This window comes from Meles meles, chromosome 6, assembly GCF_922984935.1.
Source record: "Meles meles chromosome 6, mMelMel3.1 paternal haplotype, whole genome shotgun sequence".
NCBI lineage: Eukaryota > Metazoa > Chordata > Mammalia > Carnivora > Mustelidae > Meles > Meles meles.
Window position 1 is genome coordinate 77,895,774 of NC_060071.1, and position 20,135 is coordinate 77,915,908.

A 20,135-nucleotide genomic window follows, 5' to 3' on the forward strand; every position below is an offset into this window, starting at 1 on the left:
AACCTTAGCAATGCTAGTTAGCCAGGAATCATTTTTATTTTTATTTTTTAAAAGATTTTACTTATTTATTTGACAGAGATCACAAGTAGGCAGAGGGGCAGGCAGAGAGAGAGAGGAGGAAGCAGGCTCCCTGCGGAGCAGAGAGCCTGATGTGGGGCTCCATCCCAGGACCCTGGGATTGAGCCTCGAAAGCTCTCTGCTCCGGAGGGAGCCTGCTTCCTCCTCTCTCTCTGCCTGCCTCTCTGCCTACTTGTGATCTCTGTCTGTCAAATAAATAAATAAAAATCTTAAAAAAAAAAAAAAAGCAAACCTGTCTTCCTTGCTCTTGTAAAATATATCGTTGAGGGGCGCCTGGGTGTCTGAGTCGGTGAAGCATCTGCTTTTGGCTCAGGTCATGATCCCAGGGCCTGGGATCCAGTCCCACATTGGACTCCCCGTTCAGCAAGGAGTCTGCTTCTCCCTCTGTCCCTCCCCTGCTCGTGCTCCTTATATATCTCTCTTTCAAATAAATAAAATCTTTAATATATATATTAATTAAAATATATCTAATTATATATAATTAAAATATGCATATTTAATTATAATATATAAATAATTAAAAATTAAATAAAATATATATTTAAATATATATAATTATATATAATTAAAGGAATAGATAAGGTTCAAAGTGGCCTGTATGGCCTGAGGTTTTCTGATAAAAACACTTGTGTTTTGTCTATAGTTTGAGCTGCCATTCCTTGGCTCCATGGTGTTGGTCTGAGAAGATCCTTGAGGTACACAGCTTTGGACCAGGTATAATTTGTGTTGGCCTAGCAGTTCTGTTCTGGCTGCTCAGGCTGACATTGAGCCTTTCTTCCAAATCAATGTTTCTTTTCTTTCTTTCTTTTTTCTTTCTTCCCTCTTCACAGTTCAGTCTTTGTTCTTAGATAGCCAATACAGTTATCTTCAAACATCGGAGTAGGCTTATAGTAGCTACTGAATTATTTGTTCAATCAACATTTACTGAGGGTCTATTAGGCCTGAAGGGCATAACAGTGAATAAAATTCCATTCCTGCTCTCACAGGGTTTATAAATAAGTGGAAGGGCAGACAGAAATATATTTGGATCTTTAGACCTAAAAATGTTATTTCAGTTAAGTGTCTTAGAAGAAATCAGTATTGCAAAAGAAGGAATGGACTAGGTTATTCTCTGAATAATGCAGCAAGGCAGACTTGCTGGTGGCAGCTAGAATGATCAGCCCAAGAGCAAAGAAATAAGGAGGATGGTTGAAGGATACAGTCATAAAGGTGTGCAGTCTGCTGTGCCTTCAGAATGGAGGGGATGACTGAATTTGGACTTGTAAATGTCTTAACAACATAGATTACCTGAAGCAGAGAGATGACCTTCTAGCAATGCACTTAAAGTTAAGACAAACTTTACAGTCAGACAAAGTTGAGTACCAGTTTCTAAGTATATGGCTTTGGGTAAATAACCTCTTTAAGCCTCACCCTTTTCACCTATCGAATGAGAATAAAACAGCTTAGGGATTGGAGTGAGGATAAATATGCATGTAAAGAAAGCACCTAGCACCTAATAAGTCCTCAAAATGTATTAGTTGTTACTATTTTTTTTAAGATTTTATTTATTTATTTGACAGACAGAGATCACAAGTAGGCAGAGAGGCAGGCAGAGAGAGAGAGAGGGAAGCAGGCTCTCTGCTGAGCAGAGAGCCCGGTGGGCTCCATCCCAGGACCCCGGGATCATGACCTGAGCCGAAGGCAGAGGCTTTAACTCACTGAGCCATCCAGGCGCCCCAGTTGTTACTATTATTGTTACAGAAACGAACTTTCTTCTCCAGAGACAGTAAGGGCAGGTAGGCATATCAAGGCTTGGACCCCAAGTAGAAGCAAAGGGAACCAGCAGGGTTGCCTCTTTCTAGCCTTTGGTTGAAGATCCCTCCGAATGGAGTGGAAGGAAGTGCCAGTGCAAGAACCAGGGGGGCCCAGTCAGAATGCCTGAGAGAGCCCTCCTGAGGATCACCTGTGGTCACACTGCTTCACATTCTGTGAACTGCCCTGTATAAATAATAGGAATACCTGTATGTATGTGTGCACATACATATAAAATCTGAAAGGGTGAACATCAACCTTGACCTTGATTGGCATCCTCCAGAAAGGGAGGCAGAATTGGGCAGTGGGTGGAAGGCAGGAGATTGAGGACTTGTATTTGTTTCCCTTACACCTCTATATTGTTTGAACTTGCCATAATGAGAATAAGTTCATGTGTTGAGTAAAAAGAATGAAAAAGAAAACCAATCTGATTACAAAAAAATGAAAGAAGATAAAGAAAAGTTACCTGCAGAAACTACTTGCGGTCCAAGTCTTGATGCCTGGCTAAAGCCCCAGCCCACAAAGAGACTACTGGGTTAAAGGTCCTGGAGAAAAGAGGGAGTGAACTGTTCAGTGTCCGTGTCGTGTCTGCCAGTCCCACAGGGCGAGACACCTAGCAGGCAGTTCCCACTGGAATGGGAACTGCTCTTCTAATCCGGGCATCCACTCCAGGGCTGGAAAAAATTCAACAAGTGCATGGAACATCAGAGACCTTCTGGAAATGGTGAATTTGCTCTGAGGTGTCCTGAGGTCTAGCCGGCTTCTCTGGGCAGCCTTCAGTCACAGGAGCCCAGCCTGGCCTTCTGTGTCCTCTCTGCCCTGCTCTTTCTTCATGGCCTACAGCGGCCCTCTCTCTTCCGGAGTTGTGGCCCTTCCCAAGCTTGCTTCCCAGCCCCGCCCCTCTCTCTGGACGCATCTCTGGGCCCCATCATCACCCGGCGCCGGGCCCTCCCTCCCGCCCCCCCCTTTCTCCTCCCTCCTTCCTTCCCTCCCTTCCTCCCTCTCTCCCTCCCTCCCAGCTCCTGCACCAGGAAACGGCCTGGATCCTGGCAGCGGCCTGACCCGTGAGATCCCTAACCTGGCAGGCAGGCGGGGTTGGAGAGGGTGGGGGTGAAGGAGGAGCTGGGCTGTTGGACTGCACTGGGGGGAGCCGGGAGTAGAGATGGTGTCGGCAGGAAGCCCTTGGCCCTGGGTTTCCCGGGAGGACAGTCATTAAACATGGATTCGGCCGTACAGCTGGTAGAATGCTGGGGGCAGGGGCCGGTCCGGGGAGCTGCAACCCCAGCCTTCTCAGTCCAGACCCAGATCCCTGGCCTTCCTCGCCTAGCTCTGCTCTCCCCCTCCCCTTCCCAGGGCTCCACGCTGGCCAGGAGGATGAAAGGCCCCAGCTGGGGGCTCCTTGCCACCAGCGCTGGGTCCTAAGAGCTGCCATCCAGGCTGGGTGAGTGTCCCCTTCCTTCTCTGTCCCGGGCAGCCCTTTGCTTCTCCCACCTTTCCCTTCAGCCCCGTCTCCTCCCCTATTTTGTGCCTTGGCCAGCATCTTCACATCTTCCCTCTGGGGAGGTACTGAGCCCCTTCCTTAAGCCAAAAAGGTGTGTACTGTGGAAAGGGGGTTTTAGGGGGTGTTACAGAACTAGCATTCTCCTATTATGGAAAGAATCTAAAGTATTTTAAAAATAAAATTTTTTACTTGTTATGCATTTAATGTGGCATATTATGAATTTAATGGCCAGCCCCCTCATGCCCTGGCCTCTCACCTTGACTTAGTTCCCGTGTTCTTGCCCCTCCCTGCCCAGTGGTCTCTGAGCGTTTCCTCCCACCTCTCTCCCCGGCTCACTGGGTTGACCAAGCCTGAAGCACCCCTTCTGGCTCTCCAACCATATATTCACGCCAGTCTTTCATCCTTGACTCTTACAGCCGCCCGGATGGCGACCCCGGCCTCAGCCCCAGACACACGGGCTCTAGTGGCAGACTTTGTAGGCTATAAGCTGAGGCAGAAGGGTTATGTTTGTGGAGCTGGCCCTGGGGAGGGCCCAGCAGCTGACCCACTGCACCAAGCCATGCGGGCAGCTGGAGATGAGTTTGAGACCCGCTTCCGGCGTACCTTCTCTGATTTGGCAGCCCAGCTGCATGTGACCCCAGGCTCGGCCCAGCAGCGCTTCACCCAGGTCTCTGACGAACTCTTCCAAGGGGGCCCCAACTGGGGCCGCCTTGTGGCCTTCTTTGTCTTTGGAGCCGCACTGTGTGCTGAGAGTGTCAACAAAGAGATGGAGCCACTTGTGGGCCAAGTGCAAGAGTGGATGGTGGCCTACCTGGAGACGCGGCTGGCCGACTGGATCCACAGCAGTGGGGGCTGGGTAAGAAGCTTCTCAGTTGCTGCCCTGCACACTCCTCTGCAAAGCTGGTCTCCAGAGGGAAGATGGGGGCTCTGGCTGGAGGCTGGGGGCTGAGTCTCCCTATTTGGGTGGCACCAGATGCCCTCACCATGGGTGTCATGCTGGACTCTGCACTCCAGGGCTGCCAGGCAGTCATCACTGGATGGGCTCATGGTCCATAGCAGAGGACGGAGTTTACAGTGCCTGCAGGGAAATGGCATCCAGCTGTTGGGGAATTTTTACACCAGAGTATGTGACATGGGTGGGGGGCAGGGGGTTGTCAGGCATGGGCGGTGGTCAGGAAGGCCTTGGCAAAGGATGCCAGTTCGAAGCAAAAATTTTGGCCCAGGAGAGGCTGGCATTCACTTGAGGCAGAGAGGGCCAATGAGCCAGGTGCTCATGGGGGATGATGGGGGATTGCAGCCAGTAGAACTTTGGCTGGAGAGGAGCTGGGTATGGGGGTAGTGTTTGCAGTGGATGGAACTGGAACTCTTCCTCTCCTCTTTCCTCCACTCTTTCCTCTCCTGATATCCCTTTCTCCTTTCTCTCCTACTTCCCTTCTCTCCCACAGGCGGAGTTCACAGCTCTATACGGGGACGGGGCCCTGGAGGAGGCGCGGCGTCTGCGGGAGGGGAACTGGGCCTCAGTGAGGACAGTGCTGACAGGGGCCGTGGCACTGGGGGCCCTGGTAACTGTAGGGGCCTTTTTTGCTAGCAAGTGAGAAAGTCTAGGGCCAGGTGGGGCTAGGTGTGGCTGGGGGGACACGAGAGCAGGAACAGGACAAGAGAAATGCCCTTGGAGGAAGTGGGATGAATGGACTGGAATGGAATGGGGAGGGGAGGGGGCAGGGTACTGTGTGAAGGAGCTGTGTGTGCCAGGCAGGCAGTTGGAAGTAGGAGCTGGCGACATTAGGGAATGTATTGGGGAAGTATTTGGGGGCCAGGAGATGAAGTCATTCCAGGGTTGGCAAAGGTGGGAGGGATCATGTCTGGGGTATGGGCACACAAAGCTACACCTAGCGCTTCATATGTAGCCCTGAGGAAGGTCAACTTGCACAAGGGGTTGTTTCTCCTTTGGTTGAATGGGATTTGGGGAAAACACAGAAGGCACATCCCTTTGAAATGGAAGCTTGAGGTTGTCAGGTGATAGGGAGAGGTGCTGTGATGGCGGGCTGCTTGGACACGCTTGTGCATGTGCACGCATGCTCGTGTGCATGCTGGGCTGCTTGTCTAACCTGTTGGCGGCCACATTCAAGGAGAAAACTTCTCTGTTGGAGTGGCAAGAACAAGAGGCCGTTCTCTGCCCCTCCTCCAACCCTCTCCTCCCTGCCTCTCCTTGTCCTGAGGCCTCAAGGCTGTGGAACAAACACTGTATCCAGAAGAGGGCTTTGGGCACTTTCCGGCAGAAAGTCATTAGCAGGCCTCTGGAGAGAAGTTCTGTAGCTGGCCTGTTGCTTCACCATCCCCATTCCTTGTGCATCACGTACTTGCTGCTGCTTTCTGGGCTCTGAACAGAAAACAGGGCTGCAGAGCCTGTAGTGGCCTGGGGGTTGGGGGTGGGGGCAGCAATGGGGGAGGAGGCCTGGACCTACCTGCCACCTTCTGCTGCCACCAGGGCGCACTGGTGCCCAAAGTGTTCTGTGTCTCGGGACCTTCTGTACCCAAACTTATCGACTCTAAATTGGGACTCTGATTTTCCTTTGGAGTGTGTGGAGGTAAATGTTGATCTAGAGTGCAGTCTGCATCCTGCACTGTGTCTCAGTGAGACTGCTGATGCCTTGAGAGGAACATTCCAGCTCTGAACCCCATGGGTGTGAGGGTGACCTGTACTCCGTGATGGGCCTATGCCATGTAGTGGGCTTTGGTGCTGCTTTATCCAGGGCCAGGTGTACGGGTTCTAGAGTACCTACTATGACCTAGAAGCATTTCTGTTTTCTTTGAAGCCACGCTGTTTGCATGGGTATTACTTGTCTGTACCTCAGAGTCTGAGGACATTAACTTTAGAGCTCACGGTCCTCTAGAACAGATTCAGATGATAGCTTTTTCCTTTGAGAGAGAAATGATTTCACTCCAGATGCATGTCCTGAGCCAGACCTCACTGCTGCACTTCCCAAGGTGCTAGAATTGCTGCTCTCCAATGCTGACTGCAGACACAGTGCTCTAGAAGCCTGCCCTTGATCCCGAGCACTGATCAGCTTAGCTAGACCGTGGTTGACTCTTCTTGGAGATTTTCGCTTGGTCCCGGAATGTGGCAACATAGTTGTACTCACAAGAATGTGGGACCAAAATCGGCCTCAGGTGTTTAGCCCAGACTTTTGCTTTTGAGAGAGGGCTGCACTTTTTAATGGTATTTATAGGGGACGTGGTAGACTGCATGCGCCACTTGGTCTGTGGTGAGTATGCTGACACCAGAAACTCAGAGCTGGTCTGTGGCAGGCAGTTGGGGTGGGGGTGGGGTCTCTGGCTTGCTCAGGACAAACTAGACCAGTGGTTTTCAGACTGCTTGGCAGAGCCCTGAAGTTTCCTAGGGGTTGCCTCAGGAGTCCTTGGGGAGGTGAAGAGGGGGGTGCTAAGCAGGCTGGGCTACATGTCCTCAAACAGAATAGCTCCCCTTGTAGCTGTCTTACATATCGGGGTTCAGGGTAAGATTTTATTTGCATTAAGGGTTTTGCTGCTGAAAAAAAAGTTGGAAAACCACTGACTAGACCATCAGCTCCAAACTGGAGTCCGCGCTCCCCCAGGTTTTGGGGCAGACTCTTCACCCTCCCCTCTACCACAGGACGCCTATCCTTGTTAGCTCTCCTGGGGGCGTTAGCAAACCTGAGCAGCAGGGACCATGGTCAGATAACCACAATGCCCTGCTCTGAGGCCTTCACACCTGGGTGGAAGGAGAGGTTGTTTTCTGAAAGGGGAAAGGGCTTGGATTCCCGGAAGCATAGCTTGCCTGGGACCAGAGTGGGCAGTTTTGATCTGTCCTGTCCTTTTTAGCTTGAGGGGCAATGGAAACCCCAGAGACTCTTCTGTCAGGGAAAACTAGAGACTCTCTTCTAGAGCCATATAGTTCCTTGGGATTAGCTCTTGGCCAGGAAGGCTGAGTATGGCTCCCAATTTTTAAATCTATTTCATTTTTTTAAAAATAAGGGAAATAAATCTAACTGCCATTTTTCAGAGATTAAATAGGTGGAGAGGGCGTTTCTTGCTTTCTGGAGCCCAAAGGGACAAATAGGAACTTTGCTTAGGCCAAGGAAGGAGCAGAAGTAGGGCAACTAGGTCCTGCAATTATTAATCCCACTCCCCACTTATTCTAGGGTATATACTATTTTACTTTTTTAAATCATAAAATGGCGGGAGAACAGATTTGGTTAGTTTAGAAGAAAAGAAAAAGCTCTATAAATATAAATATATATTCCTGTATTTTTATTTAATAATTTATAAATACCAAGTTCATTTGACTTTTATTTTTGTGTAATATGTAATGGTCGTATTAAAAAAATAAATAAATAAAGCCCAGAAGTTTAATGAGAAGGACTGAGCAGGGTTTGTGACTTCTACACTCTGTAGCCTGGTGCCAGGACATTTCTTGATCTAATCATCTCTTCATGACCTTGTTAAGGGCAAGAACTAGGGTAACAGGTATTTCGGAAAGGAAAGAAAATCAGAGTTGTTCCCCCTCCCCCGTCTCCCAACCCTTTCCAAATGCCCAAAGCCAAGAACTCCGTCTGTGCCAACCCAAATCTTAAGAGGGTGTGTGTCTATACTTTGGGATGGCTACAAAGAAAACAAACCAAAACAAAGAAAAGTTACCCCAAAGCTTTGTGTGATGGTAATCACATCCCAGTTGTGGTTCAGCCTCTGATGATAATGAGCATTTCTCCCCAGTTCCTTGCTGCCTACTTCTGGCAAAAATGGAGCCCCTGCTTCCTTTCCTGGCCCCCTGAGATACTTGGTTTCAGCCATTTTAATGCAAACAGCTAAAGTGGTTGGAATCTACAGAAATTATTCAGCCCATACCTCTGTACTTTTAGTCTAGGACCACATCAAAATCATATCTGACAGGAATAATGATCCTAATTTCGAATTATAAACAGGAATTTCTTGTCGTTATATAATCCAGTGCAATTAAATTGCATTTGGATTTATGTGTTAAATTGTAGTTAGAAGTATACTGCTCAGAGGAGAGTTTCCATCCTCTATAGAAAATCAACAGGGAAAGCCATATTAAAATATGAGAGTGGCTTGGTGAGCATGGCATTAGGGGAAAGAGAATTAGATGCTCTTAGTAGTTAATATTATCAGGCGATGAGAGCATTTATCTCCACTGTAGTGTGACTGAATTAATGATTGATTTGTATTTGACTAGTTCCTTCCAAAAAGCATTTGCAACACCTTACTATAATACACAAAAGACAAAACAAAAGGCAAATATGGGTTTTTAAAGTAGATGTAAAGGGTAAATTGAAATATTACAATAAGATGGCAGCAAAGGGAAAATTAATGTACAGAAAAGCATTCTATAAGTAATATCTTGGAATACTAAAGCTAAGCTATGAATTCGGCCTTGAGCTTTCTTGGCAGCTGCAACAAATTGGAAAACACAACAAGATTCACATTCCTGTTAGGATTTAGAAAAGCCTATCAGTTCCTTAAGATGGGCAAAAACTTCTGTGGCTCTTCTGAGATGAAATAGAGGATATCACCCTCCATAACACCTGACAGTAAATATGATGTTGAGTTTTGCACCAATATTTCTCATAGAAACATCAAATGTGGATTCAGTAAGTCCTAAGCTTGTTTAATCAGGGTTATCACAATTTAGCCCAAAGATATCCTATGATGCTTCAGTATAGGGCTAAATTTCATACTATCTAAATGGATAGATGGATTGTTTACCCTTCAGACATTTCTTCATGAGTGTCATTCCTCCAGATGGTACTTTTGATAAAAGTGGGGCAACATTTAGTTAGTTTCTAGCAACTAGGTGAATTATAGACATTTTGTGTTTCTTCTTAAGAGTGGATCCTTTGAAAACTTTAAAAGCTGCCTTAAGTGGATATAGGTGTGACATAAATAAAGACTATTTTAAAAATTAATGAGAAAACGCAATGTAATGGAAATCTCTGTAGTTCTTCACTGACTGAATCATTCATTCATGCAGCAAATATTCAAGCCTCTTCTGTATGCTAAGCACAGTCCTAGGCACTGAGACAGAGAAGGGCACAGACACAAAGTTTTGCCCTCATGTTCCTTACATTCTAATAAGGGAAGCAAACAAAAATTAAATAAATAAACTCATCTCACAATATTAACATGACATTTCATGTTAGGAGGTGGTAAATGCTATGAAGAAAAAATTCATTAGCATGGAATTGGGAAGTTTTAAGTACAGATTTCATTGTTAAACAGAATAGTCAGGGAAGCCTTCATTTCTAAGGTGACTTTTTTGAGTAAAGTCACGGAAAATGAAATTGGAAAAATATTTTTATCGATACAGAAAGATGTTTCTCACTTGTCAAAAAAAAGAAAATATATACAGTATGATCCAAGTTTGCTAAAATAAGTATATAAATGTGTGTGTGTGTGCACATGCACGCGCACACGTGGAACTATATATGTATTTATGTATTGAAAATCTCAGGGAGGGTATATGCCAAAATATCACTAGTGATTATCTCTGAGTGTTGGATTTTACTGGTGATTTTATTTTATTTTTTTTTAAAGCTTTTATTTATTTATTTGACAGATCACAAGTAGGCAGAGAGGCAGGCAGAGAAAGAGAGGGAAGCAGGCTCCCACCAAGCGGAGAGCCCAATGCAGAGCTGGATCCTAGGACCCTGAGATCATGACCTGAGCTGAAGGCAGAGGCTCAACCCACTGAGCCACCTATTTTGTTTTTACTGTCAGTATTTTCTGATCTTTTCATAAAGAACACATATTTCTGGTACAGAATGTTAAAACAAGTTTTCCAGATACAAAGTTGTTAAGAAGTTAACCAAGCAGAATGGAAAATAAGCAGCCCAATGGAGATTCTTTCTCATTTAAATGGACACCTCACTTCCCTGCAAGGACAGACCTAGGGAGTTAAGGTAGGCAAGGCTAGACTTTGCATTAGAAAATAATTGGAGTTGGGGCACCTGAGTGGCTCAGTCAGTTGGGCATCCACCTGTTGATCTCAGCTCAGGTCTCCATCTAGGGTTGTGAGCCCCGTGTTGGGCTCAGCCCCCCAAAAAAACAACAAAGAAAATTACTGGAATCTACTCCACAGGAGAGGTGAGTAAACGATCAAGGCTTTAAGCTTCCATATCAGTAATGTCCAACAGAAATATAATGTAAGCCATATATGTAGTTTTATATTTTCTAGTAGCCTCTTTAGAAAAGCAAGAGAAATAGGTATAACTAATTTTAATAATATTTTACTTAGGCCAGTATATAAAAATTACTATAATTTCTGTCTATAATTAATATTACAGCTATTAATTTATTTTACAGTTGCTTTTTCATACTAAGTCTTTGAAATTTAGTGTATATTTGACACTTCCAGTGCATCTCAAGTCAGAATACTCATGTTCCAAGTGCTCAAACCATGTGCGGTGAGTGGGTACCATATTAAACAATGTAGTTATAGATTATAGAGAATTATAATAGCAGGCAAAAGAGCAAGAGTTAAAAACAGGGATGAAACTACCAAGGAACCAAGTATTTATGTAGTTTAGTGAGACAGCTTTTCCTTTTGGACAGAATTGGAGGTGCCCTCATCCATTTTTTACTGATTTAATTCTCCTCTTCTTAAGTCCATTAACCATTCACTTCCATTAACACATTTTTCCTCCTCAGGCACAACATCACCGAGTTTTAGTTTTCCTGAAACTCCATGGTCTCCATTGAGAGGTTATTACTGAAGGAAAATTATACTCATGATGGGTAAATTTCATATCATTACATACTAATTTCTTACAAATTCATTCTTAGAAACTTCTTTGATGTTTTCTATTAATCAACAATGGGCAAGGTATTAAAATTATTATGGAAGATCATTCAGTTAGTATTTATTGGGCACATGGTGATGGGCAATGGGAATACAAATATCGTTAAGATGATATCCTTGCCTTTTGCAGTTTACAGTCTAATAGGGAAGTATCTTACTTTACAAGTCTCCAAATATCTTTTTAAATGTGTCTTTAAAAGTAATCATGCTTATGAGAGTAAGTTTGGAAGTTGGAAGGTTAATTTTAAATAAAAATGATATATTGTGGAAAAATCATAGAACATGGAAAAGTATAAATTAAGTATAATCCTACTCAGAAAGTACCACTGTTAACATTTTGGCATATTTCTTTCCCACCTTCTGTCTGTGCTTCTATTTTAGAATCATACTGTATATACAGTTTTGATTTTTCTTTAAAGATTTTATTTATTCACTTGACAGAGAGAGAGATCATAAGTAGGCAGAGGGCAGGCAAAGAGAGAGGGGGAAACAGGCTCCCTGCTGAGCATAGAGCCCAATCCGGGGCTCAATCCCAGGACCCTGGGATCATGACGTGAGCCGAAGGCAGAGGCTTAACTCACTGAGCCACCCAGGCGCTCCTGTATATACAATTTTCTATACTACAATTCTGCTTATAGTTCTATTGCACAGTTTTTCCTTGTCATTAAAAATGTTTTGAAGGCAAAACGACTGTATAAACTTATACCTACGTGTATATAATAATTTTCCTGAATGTGTCCACTTGGACATTCAAATTGCTTACATCTTTTCACTTTGATGAATATCTTTATTCTCAAATGTTTATCCAGTTTTTAGATTATTTCTTTAGAGTGTAAGAAATACAATCACTGGGTTAAGAATCTCAACAGTTTTGGAACCTTTTAGTAAATATTACCAAAGAAAGGATCTAACTGGTTCTTGCTCCCTTTTCTCCCCATGTCCAAGTTATCTTTTTAAAAAATAAGATATCACTTATATCATATTTCATATACAATCTTACATTCTACTTCTTTGGCCTAACAAATTATTTTTGCATGTTATTACATGCTATGTGTATCCCTCTTAATAGGTGCATAATAATCTTTAGATATAATTAGAGTCTGCCTAACATTTGTTATTGGAATTTAATCTTTTTTCCAATTTCAGCATCATGTATAAAAGCAGACCTTTTGTAATTTTGATCCAAGCTTTGAGAGCTCTGAGTTCCTGGCTAACTTTTTTTTTTCTCCTCTGCTCACCTTTAATTAGTTCCATGACTTGTGCAGGTTACTTCACTCTTTCTTCATCCCTAAAAAGGTTATAGTTTTGGAAATATTTGCTTCATACAGTTGTGAGAATTCAATGAGATAATGAGTCTAGGATTGTGCATGTTACAAAATCAAGTACTCAACAAAAATAGGAACTGGAGGCATTATAAAAAAATCCCATTTCCCTTGATTGGCATGATTAGTTTAAACCAGGTGCCAATAAAACAAAAAATCTTGATTAGATTAGGATTAGTAGAAAATCTTTTTTCCCCATTTCCCCCACAGTCTTTCAGAGCTTGTCTTCCATGCTCAAGTTAGTTCTCCCAGACCACCAGAGCTGAGATGGCTGCTGAATTAATTTTCAGTGAAATTTTAAGCGACTATGACTCTGCTTTGAATACCCCTGTTTCTGAGGTAAGGATTTGTGAGAAAACGTGACAGTGAGGGAAAGAGTCTGGTATACTGAGAAGCTTATGACTTTCTGGTTGGCTGACAAGGATCTCCTCTTGTCAATCTCCCTACCCCAGCCATACACATCCTGTTGGGGTTGTCTAACTAATTTGGTTGGGCTCATTTGAATCAGGCTGTAAAGCCCTAGTTTGGTCTGGCTACAAATAACCCTCTTGCAAACTTAGCACCGTCGTTCCTTCCTTTTTAAAAAATGTGTAATATCACTACTATAATATGGCAATCCTGCTTTCCAGGACTAGGTCCCACAGGTAATCTCAGAGGGGAAATTCCTCTGCGGTCTGAAGGAGGGTTTGGGGGCTGGGAAAGTGTTGAAGAATGAGGGTGGCACCCAAATCTACAATCAATGCAAACATTATTGACACCTACTATGTGCAAAGCATATTGTCCCACAGTGGAGCTGCAAATGTAAATAGGATCCAGCCTCTCATCTCCAAACTCACAATGCAGGACAAAATGATTAAGCGCACAGTGGAGGTAGGCCTGCTTGTCATGGAAGGGATAAGAGGCTCGCGGAAGGTTTTGCACCAAAGGTGATGCTGAGGTTTGCAGTGGTCTGGTTGAAAAGGGACTGCGCGTACAGAGGCACAGAGCCGGGTGCAGGTAAACCCCCTGGGATGAGGACTGTAGAAATTACATTTGTTAAGTAACCTGGTCCTGAGGTCTCTAAGGCCACGGTAGAGTTTTACTTTTACCTGGCCAGCAAAGGGGAGTCAGCTCAGCCCGGTAGCGGTGGAAGAGTGGCACGGTAATCTGAGACACCTGTTAGGGAGCTGTAGCAAACAGTCCAACAAACAAGCTGAAACAACGGCATAAGCAGAGGGCTTGGAAAGTATGCCTGTGAAAGGAAGACAGATCAGACAGGACTGGTAGCTTTGTAGTAAGGATTTCTCCCCGCTTTCCGGTTTGGGAGACCCGATGGATGTTGGTACCAATAATCTTGATGGGAAAAGTAAGGGCCTTACTGGAGAGCTCCATTCAGAACCTCCATTTCCAGCAACATTCCATCTACTGGTCCTTCTCCTGGTCAGCAAACCAGTTTCCAGAAACCGCCTCAATGTTTCTGGCCTCCGCTTTCCAACAGCTCTCTAGTTGGCAACCAGTCGTGTCAAGATGGCGGCGCCCCTGAGGCCTAGTCATGTGACCTCGGGTTTCCATTGCTGAAAGCCTGGCGGTCCGTTGCGGGGCAAGGTTCACCTGTCATGAAACGGGTGTTAGCCCTTCGAATCTCACGAGCCAATGGGCATCTGAGACGGCCACTGAGGCGAGGCGATCGGAAGATTGGCCCTCTCCCCTCGCCCAGCCAGCGGCCAATCACCAAGCGTCACATACTTCGCAGACCCGCCTTAAGGCGGTGGCGGAAGGAAGAATGTCGTCACAGCGTGGCGGTATTGTTACTTAAGAACTTGAGAGGAGGAGGGACGTATGTTGATTGACAGGCCAGTTCCCCTACCGGGATTTGAGAATTTGCCGCAATATCCCGCCTCGGGGGTGGGGTCTTGTTTGACTGCCAAGTAATATTCCCCAATGGAGTCCTAGCTCGTGGTGACGGGCAGGCTGTTAGACTAATGAATCCTCGGCGTGCCCGGCGCAGTTCTCCAATCGCCGGGCGGCGGGCCCCAGTCTGAGCGGCGATGGCGGCGGCGGCGGCGGCGGCAGCAGCAGCGGGGGCTGCGGGCGGTCGGGGCTCCGGGCCGGGGCGGCGGCGCCATCTTGTGCCCGGGGCCGGTGGGGAGGCCGGGGAGGGGGCCCCGGGGGGCGCAGGGGACTACGGGAACGGCCTGGAGTCTGAGGAACTGGAGCCTGAGGAGCTGCTGCTGGAGCCCGAGCCGGAGCCCGAGCCCGAAGAGGAGCCGCCCCGGCCCCGCGCCCCCCCGGGAGCTCCGGGCCCTGGGCCTGGCTCGGGAGCCCCCGGCAGCCAGGAGGAGGAGGAGGAGCCGGGACTGGTCGAGGGTGACCCGGGGGACGGCGCCATTGAGGACCCGGTGAGGGAAGAAGGGCGAGCGAGCAGGCCCGGCCGTGTCACGGAAGGCCCAGAGCTCGGGCGAGCGGGAGGCAGGCCGGGGGGTGGGGGTGGGCGGGGAATAACGTGGCTGGGGCAGGGCCGGGAACGGATCCTCGATCGCCAGAAGGGGCCCAGCCGGGTTGATTCGGGCGTTATGGGTGCCTAGTGTTGTTCTAGAGAAGGTAGCTTGCTTTTTTTTTTTTTTTTTCCCATCGTGACCCGCATGTGGGGTGAGGGAAATGGCCGAGCATGGTTAGGGCCGCGCTCGGACGGAGAGCAGGGCAGAGCCCCTGCGTTGGTTCCTCTTAAGCTCTTCTCCATACCCTCTCCACTCATTGTAGGAGCTGGAAGCGATCAAAGCTCGAGTCAGGGAGATGGAGGAAGAAGCTGAGAAGCTAAAGGAGCTACAGAACGAGGTAGAGAAACAGATGAATATGAGTCCACCTCCAGGCAATGGTGAGTAACTGGCGATTGCACGCGGAGCCCGGGTCCTCGGAAGGGTTGTGCGAACACGGATTGTGTGGAATTGGATGCTCGGGACCTTGGAGCTGCTTGTCTGAGCAATTACTGGGCATGTGGTGCGGTCATAGTCCATTGTGTGTTTCTCTGACCTTAGCGAGGCAAAAACCTACGTTTTAATGATGGTGATCTTGTGCCTTTCTTTGTCCTTTTAACAAATGTGTTCTTCTTTGTTCTTTAGTCTACCTCTACTCTTTGTGGAGGTTGCCAACTGGTATTTGACCTTCAAGTCTCATAGTTCTTCCTTTAGTTGGAGACCTTTTAGTTAGGAGTTCTAAGAAAAACTGCTCGACTGCAGGGGGGTTGGGGGGGGCTTTCCCTTTAATAAATCTAGAAATGTTGAGTTTGGGTTCCCTTGATTTTGTTCACTTTTCACATGATTTCAGTCAAAGCTTTTCAGTCGGGACTTGATTTGGGGGCAGGAGGGAATTCCTGTACCATTTTCTCTGATTTTTAAGAGTGTGTTAATCTGTTGCTTGATTTGTCAAATGTTCAGCGAGTAGCTATTGTGTGCTAAACAGTATTCTTGCTAAGGGGTACAGCAGGGAACAGAACAGACTAAAATCTTTTCTTTACTCAAGTGTTGGTGGTGGTAGTGGTGCAAAAATTGGTCAAATAGAAAACCATCTCCCCCCCCCCCCATTCTTTTTTTTTCCTCAAAGCTGGCCCAGTGATCATGTCCATTGAAGAGAAGATGGAGGCCGATGCCCGTTCCATCTATGTTGGCAATGTATGTACTAGGGTCCTCATTGGGGTTGGGGAAGCTCTTGTTTTGGGAGTTGCTTAATAGGAGGCTCGAAAGGAACATCTCAAGGATAGGTGATGAATTTGGGGAGTATTGGGAGGATTTGGAGGAGGTAAAAGGTAATGGTGATCAGCAGAGACTCTGGGGTTGGAAAGATTAAAGATTAGTTCCTTAGAGAACCAGATTTGATGTGCCTTGGGGTAGATGGGTGGCCCAGCCTAGAGGCTAGGCAGGGTACCTGTGAAACATGACCACCTCTACTGCCCAACAGGTGGACTATGGTGCAACAGCAGAAGAGCTGGAAGCACACTTTCATGGCTGTGGTTCAGTTAACCGTGTTACCATACTCTGTGACAAATTTAGTGGCCATCCTAAAGGGTAAGTAGGGAAGTAGATTGAGGTCATTTTAATCACATTTTAGAAATAGATAAATTATGTTTTATATTGAGCAGTAAGTTAAAATATGCGGTGTTCGTCTTACAAGTTGGGGCTTTAATGTATATAGCGGGTTACACATAAATGCCTTCAGAGACCAGACAAATAAAGATAAAGGTTAACGTGGGTGGGATCATGAACTAGAAGAGGGAGGGGCAGCTTTTGCTTAGCCCCAGCTGGTTCTGCTATATGGAAATCCAGCCCTGTGTAAACTCTTAAATTTTCCAAGAGTAGCTGAAAATTTAGATTGAAGTTTTCCGTGTAAAAATATTTTGACATAATTAAAAATGTGGCTACGCTGTTACTCAAGCAGAGCATACCTGCCAGTTGGATTTGACATGTAAGCTGCTATTTGTGACTTCAGATAGATGAAATGACAAATTATTTTTTTCAGGTTTGCATATATAGAGTTCTCAGACAAAGAGTCAGTGAGGACTTCTTTGGCCTTAGATGAGTCCCTATTCAGAGGAAGACAGATCAAGGTAAGCCCCATTGCCCATTGCTGTTCTGGTTCTGTGTAAACTCTCCAGGCCTATTCTTAGGCTTTCTGCTGTACATCCCTCACTCTCAGGTGATCCCAAAACGAACCAACAGACCAGGCATCAGCACAACAGACCGGGGTTTCCCACGAGCCCGATACCGTGCCCGGACCACGAACTACAACAGTTCCCGCTCTCGATTCTACAGTGGTTTTAACAGCAGGCCCCGGGGTCGCGTCTACAGGTCAGGATAGATGGGCTGCTCCTCTCCCCCGCCTCCCATGAGCCCTGTATGTTTCCTTCTTTCCTGATCTGAGGAACCTCCCTCACTTACCCTCCCCTTGGTCTCCAGGGACTTGGTCTCCTGCCTGTGCAGGGTGAGGAAGGTAGTTGCAGGCCAGGCCAGGAGGCCAGTCTCATCATCGTTTTCTGGAGCAGGAATTGGTGATAAGGGCTGGATCTCTCCACTCTATTCTGAGAGATGCTTCTTCCCCGAGCCTTTTTTTTTTTTTTTTTTTTTTCCCCTTGAGACTTGGTGGCAGTGAAGTTGTTTACACAGCAGGCCAGGAACAACAGCCTCAGAGTAGTGAAGGCACTGCTTGGACATTTGCTACTTTTCTCAGAGTTAAGGAGGGGTTGAAGATTGAACCTCCCTTGGAAGAATGCCAGAGGCTAGTTGATCCTCAACAGCCATGTGGGAGGATACTGAGATACTTACTCTTTAACTGAGCCAGTGTTTTGCAAGGTTAACTTTTCTCTCTGGGCCTAGTGGTGCCTATGTTGCTTTACTGTCATCTCTCTGCCTTTAAATAGACAGAATAGACCTTGGCTTTTCATAAGATTCACTTATCTGCTCCCAGGAATTAGGGAGGATCTGATGGTGAAGGCCTGGAGTTTAAGAGCTGTGAAGAATTGAAACTGGAAAAATAATGAGTCCATTTTCTTGCCCCTATATCTCAGATACACATTTTTTTTTTTTTTTTTTTTTTTTTTGCCTCTGGCAAGGTATTCTATTAAATTGCCCCTTCCCATTTGCCAGGTGTGTCACAATTTCTGGGATTGTGGGGTCAGTTTTAGGATACTTGGAAATATCTTGGCCCCCATTCCCTGCATTGTAACTGGGGCAAGGGCCCACGGGGAGGGGCTTGTGCTGAACTCCTAAATGATCATGTTAACACCTAACTCTCCTTCTTTCTTCCAGGGGCCGGGCTAGAGCGACATCATGGTATTCCCCTTACTAAAAAAAGTGTGTATTAGGAGGAGAGAGAGGAAAAAAAGAGGAAAGAAGGAAAAAAAAAAAAGAATTAAAAAAAAAAAAAGAAAAACAGAAGATGACCTTGATGGAAAAAAAAAATATTTTTAAAAAAAAAGATATACTGTGGAAGGGGGGAGAATCCCATAACTAACTGCTGAGGAGGGACCTGCTTTGGGGAGTAGGGGAAGGCCCAGGGAGTGGGGCAGGGGGCTGCTCATTCACTCTGGGGATTCGCCATGGACACGTCTCAACTGCGCAAGCTGCTCCCCTTGTTTCCCTGTCCCACTTCACCCCCTTGGGGGCTGCTCAAGGGTAGGTGGGCATGGGTGGTAGGAGGGGTTTTTTTACCCAGGGCTCTGGAAGGACACCAAACTGTTCTGCTTGTTACCTTCCCTCCATCTTCTCCCTAACTTTCACAGTCCCCTCCACCTGCTCTTGTCCTGCCAGGTCTGCCACCCATCCCACCCCTCTTTTCCGGCTCCCTGCCCCTCCAGATTGCCTGGTGATCTCTTTTGTTTCCTTTTGTGTTTCTTTTTCTGTTTTGAGTGTCTTTCTTTGCAGGTTTCTGTAGCCGGAAGATCTCCGTTCCGCTCCCAGCGGCTCCAGTGTAAATTCCCCTACCCCTTGGGGAAATGCACTACCTTGTTTTGGGGGGTTTTGGGGCGTTTTTTTGTTTTTCAGTTTTTTGTTTTGTTTTGTTTTGTTTTCCTTTGCCTTTTTTTCCCTTTTATTTGGAGGGAATGGGAGGAAGTGGGAACAGGGAGGTGGGAGGTGGATTTTGTTTATTTTTTTAGCTCATTTCCAGGGGGTGGGAGGTTTTTTTTTAATATGTGTCATGAATAAAGTTGTTTTTGAAAATAAAAATTTGTTTGGCCTTTTGGGTGTAAGGATTATTTATCTGTTTTCCTATTTTCTCTTAGATCCCAGATGGCTGTTAATTCTCCTTTGTGGAAGTGCTGGTGTTGTGGAGGGGAAGTTCTCACTTACCAGTTAAGGAGTAGGAGTTACAATTACAAGAGGAACATTGTGTGTTTAGTTGAGACTGATTGGCGTTTGAGAGGTGCACTGAATGAGTCTGGGATGCGAAAGAATGGCCAGATGAGAGTGATCTAGTAGCGTATCAGTGTGCACTCCTGATTAAACTTACGTGCAAATGAATTACCCACACAACAGCACTGGAGTCTTAGCTTGGGGTCTGGGTAGCTTGTCTTTACGTCAAGGTAAGCTCAAAAAATGAGGGGAAAAGGCAGCAGTGTGCTAACTGACAATAGCAGGGCTTAAGCTAACTTGTGTAGCCACGTGGTGACCACTTAATCTGCTCAGCTAACATTTTGAATTATACTGTTAATCAGGACTTAACAGGTTTTCACTGATTTAGTATCCTTAAGTTTAGTACTTGGTCACATTAATAACCAAATTTTTCCAGTTTATATTCTTATGTAAGATTGGTCTTAAAATTCTTGGGTGCTACTTAGCCCTCCAGGCCCTGCTCGAGTCTTCATTGCAGACAAGGTTTCTAAATACCGAAACCTTTATATATTCTGCTACACCACTCACTTCTGTTCACAGGATATTTTGCGATTGCCTCTGATCCAGGTGCTCCCTTCAGTAATTCTGGGTTAAAGAAATGAGTGTTCTGTGTATCCATGAAGACTTACCCCATTTCTCAAATGGCTTTGTATTCTGAATTCTCAAGTCTCAGTTCTTTGTATTCTGAATTCTCAAGTCTGAATTCTCAATGTTGACTACTTCAGCAT

The 20,135-nt window shown here is 45.9% G+C and overlaps 1 protein-coding gene across 4 annotated transcripts; it reads left to right on the plus strand.

Moving 5' to 3' along the window:
- Positions 1-2,841: 2,841 nt before the first annotated feature.
- Positions 2,842-19,223, plus strand: LOC123943142 (bcl-2-like protein 2). Of its 4 annotated transcripts, none has more exons than XM_046007050.1 (7): positions 14,142-14,925; positions 15,287-15,401; positions 16,127-16,194; positions 16,481-16,587; positions 17,039-17,126; positions 17,216-17,367; positions 18,325-19,223. In XM_046007050.1, exons 1-7 carry the CDS (start codon positions 14,575-14,577, stop codon positions 18,362-18,364), a joined length of 921 nt encoding a protein of 306 aa, XP_045863006.1. In that variant the 5' UTR covers positions 14,142-14,574; the 3' UTR covers positions 18,365-19,223. The 4 variants fall into 4 exon arrangements, with proteins under 4 accessions (XP_045863007.1, XP_045863008.1, XP_045863006.1 ...); XM_046007053.1 differs by lacking the exon at positions 14,142-14,925 and adding an exon at positions 15,035-15,127; XM_046007051.1 differs by lacking the exons at positions 15,287-15,401; positions 16,127-16,194; positions 16,481-16,587; ... (1 more) ...; positions 17,216-17,367; positions 18,325-19,223 and adding exons at positions 2,842-2,933; positions 3,223-3,310; positions 3,787-4,226 and having other exon boundaries at positions 4,816-14,556.
- The last annotated feature ends 912 nt before the right edge of the window (positions 19,224-20,135 follow it).

Excerpts from the sequence above, each read along its gene's own strand:
- LOC123943142 (XM_046007050.1), top strand. The coding sequence starts at position 14,575 with ATGGCGGCGGCGGCGGCGGCGGCAGCAGCAGCGGGGGCTGCGGGCGGT. Across the intron at positions 15,402-16,126 it reads GAGTCCACCTCCAGGCAATG|CTGGCCCAGTGATCATGTCC; the intron begins GTGAGTAACTGG and ends TTTTCCTCAAAG. Across the intron at positions 16,588-17,038 it reads TTTAGTGGCCATCCTAAAGG|GTTTGCATATATAGAGTTCT; the intron begins GTAAGTAGGGAA and ends TATTTTTTTCAG.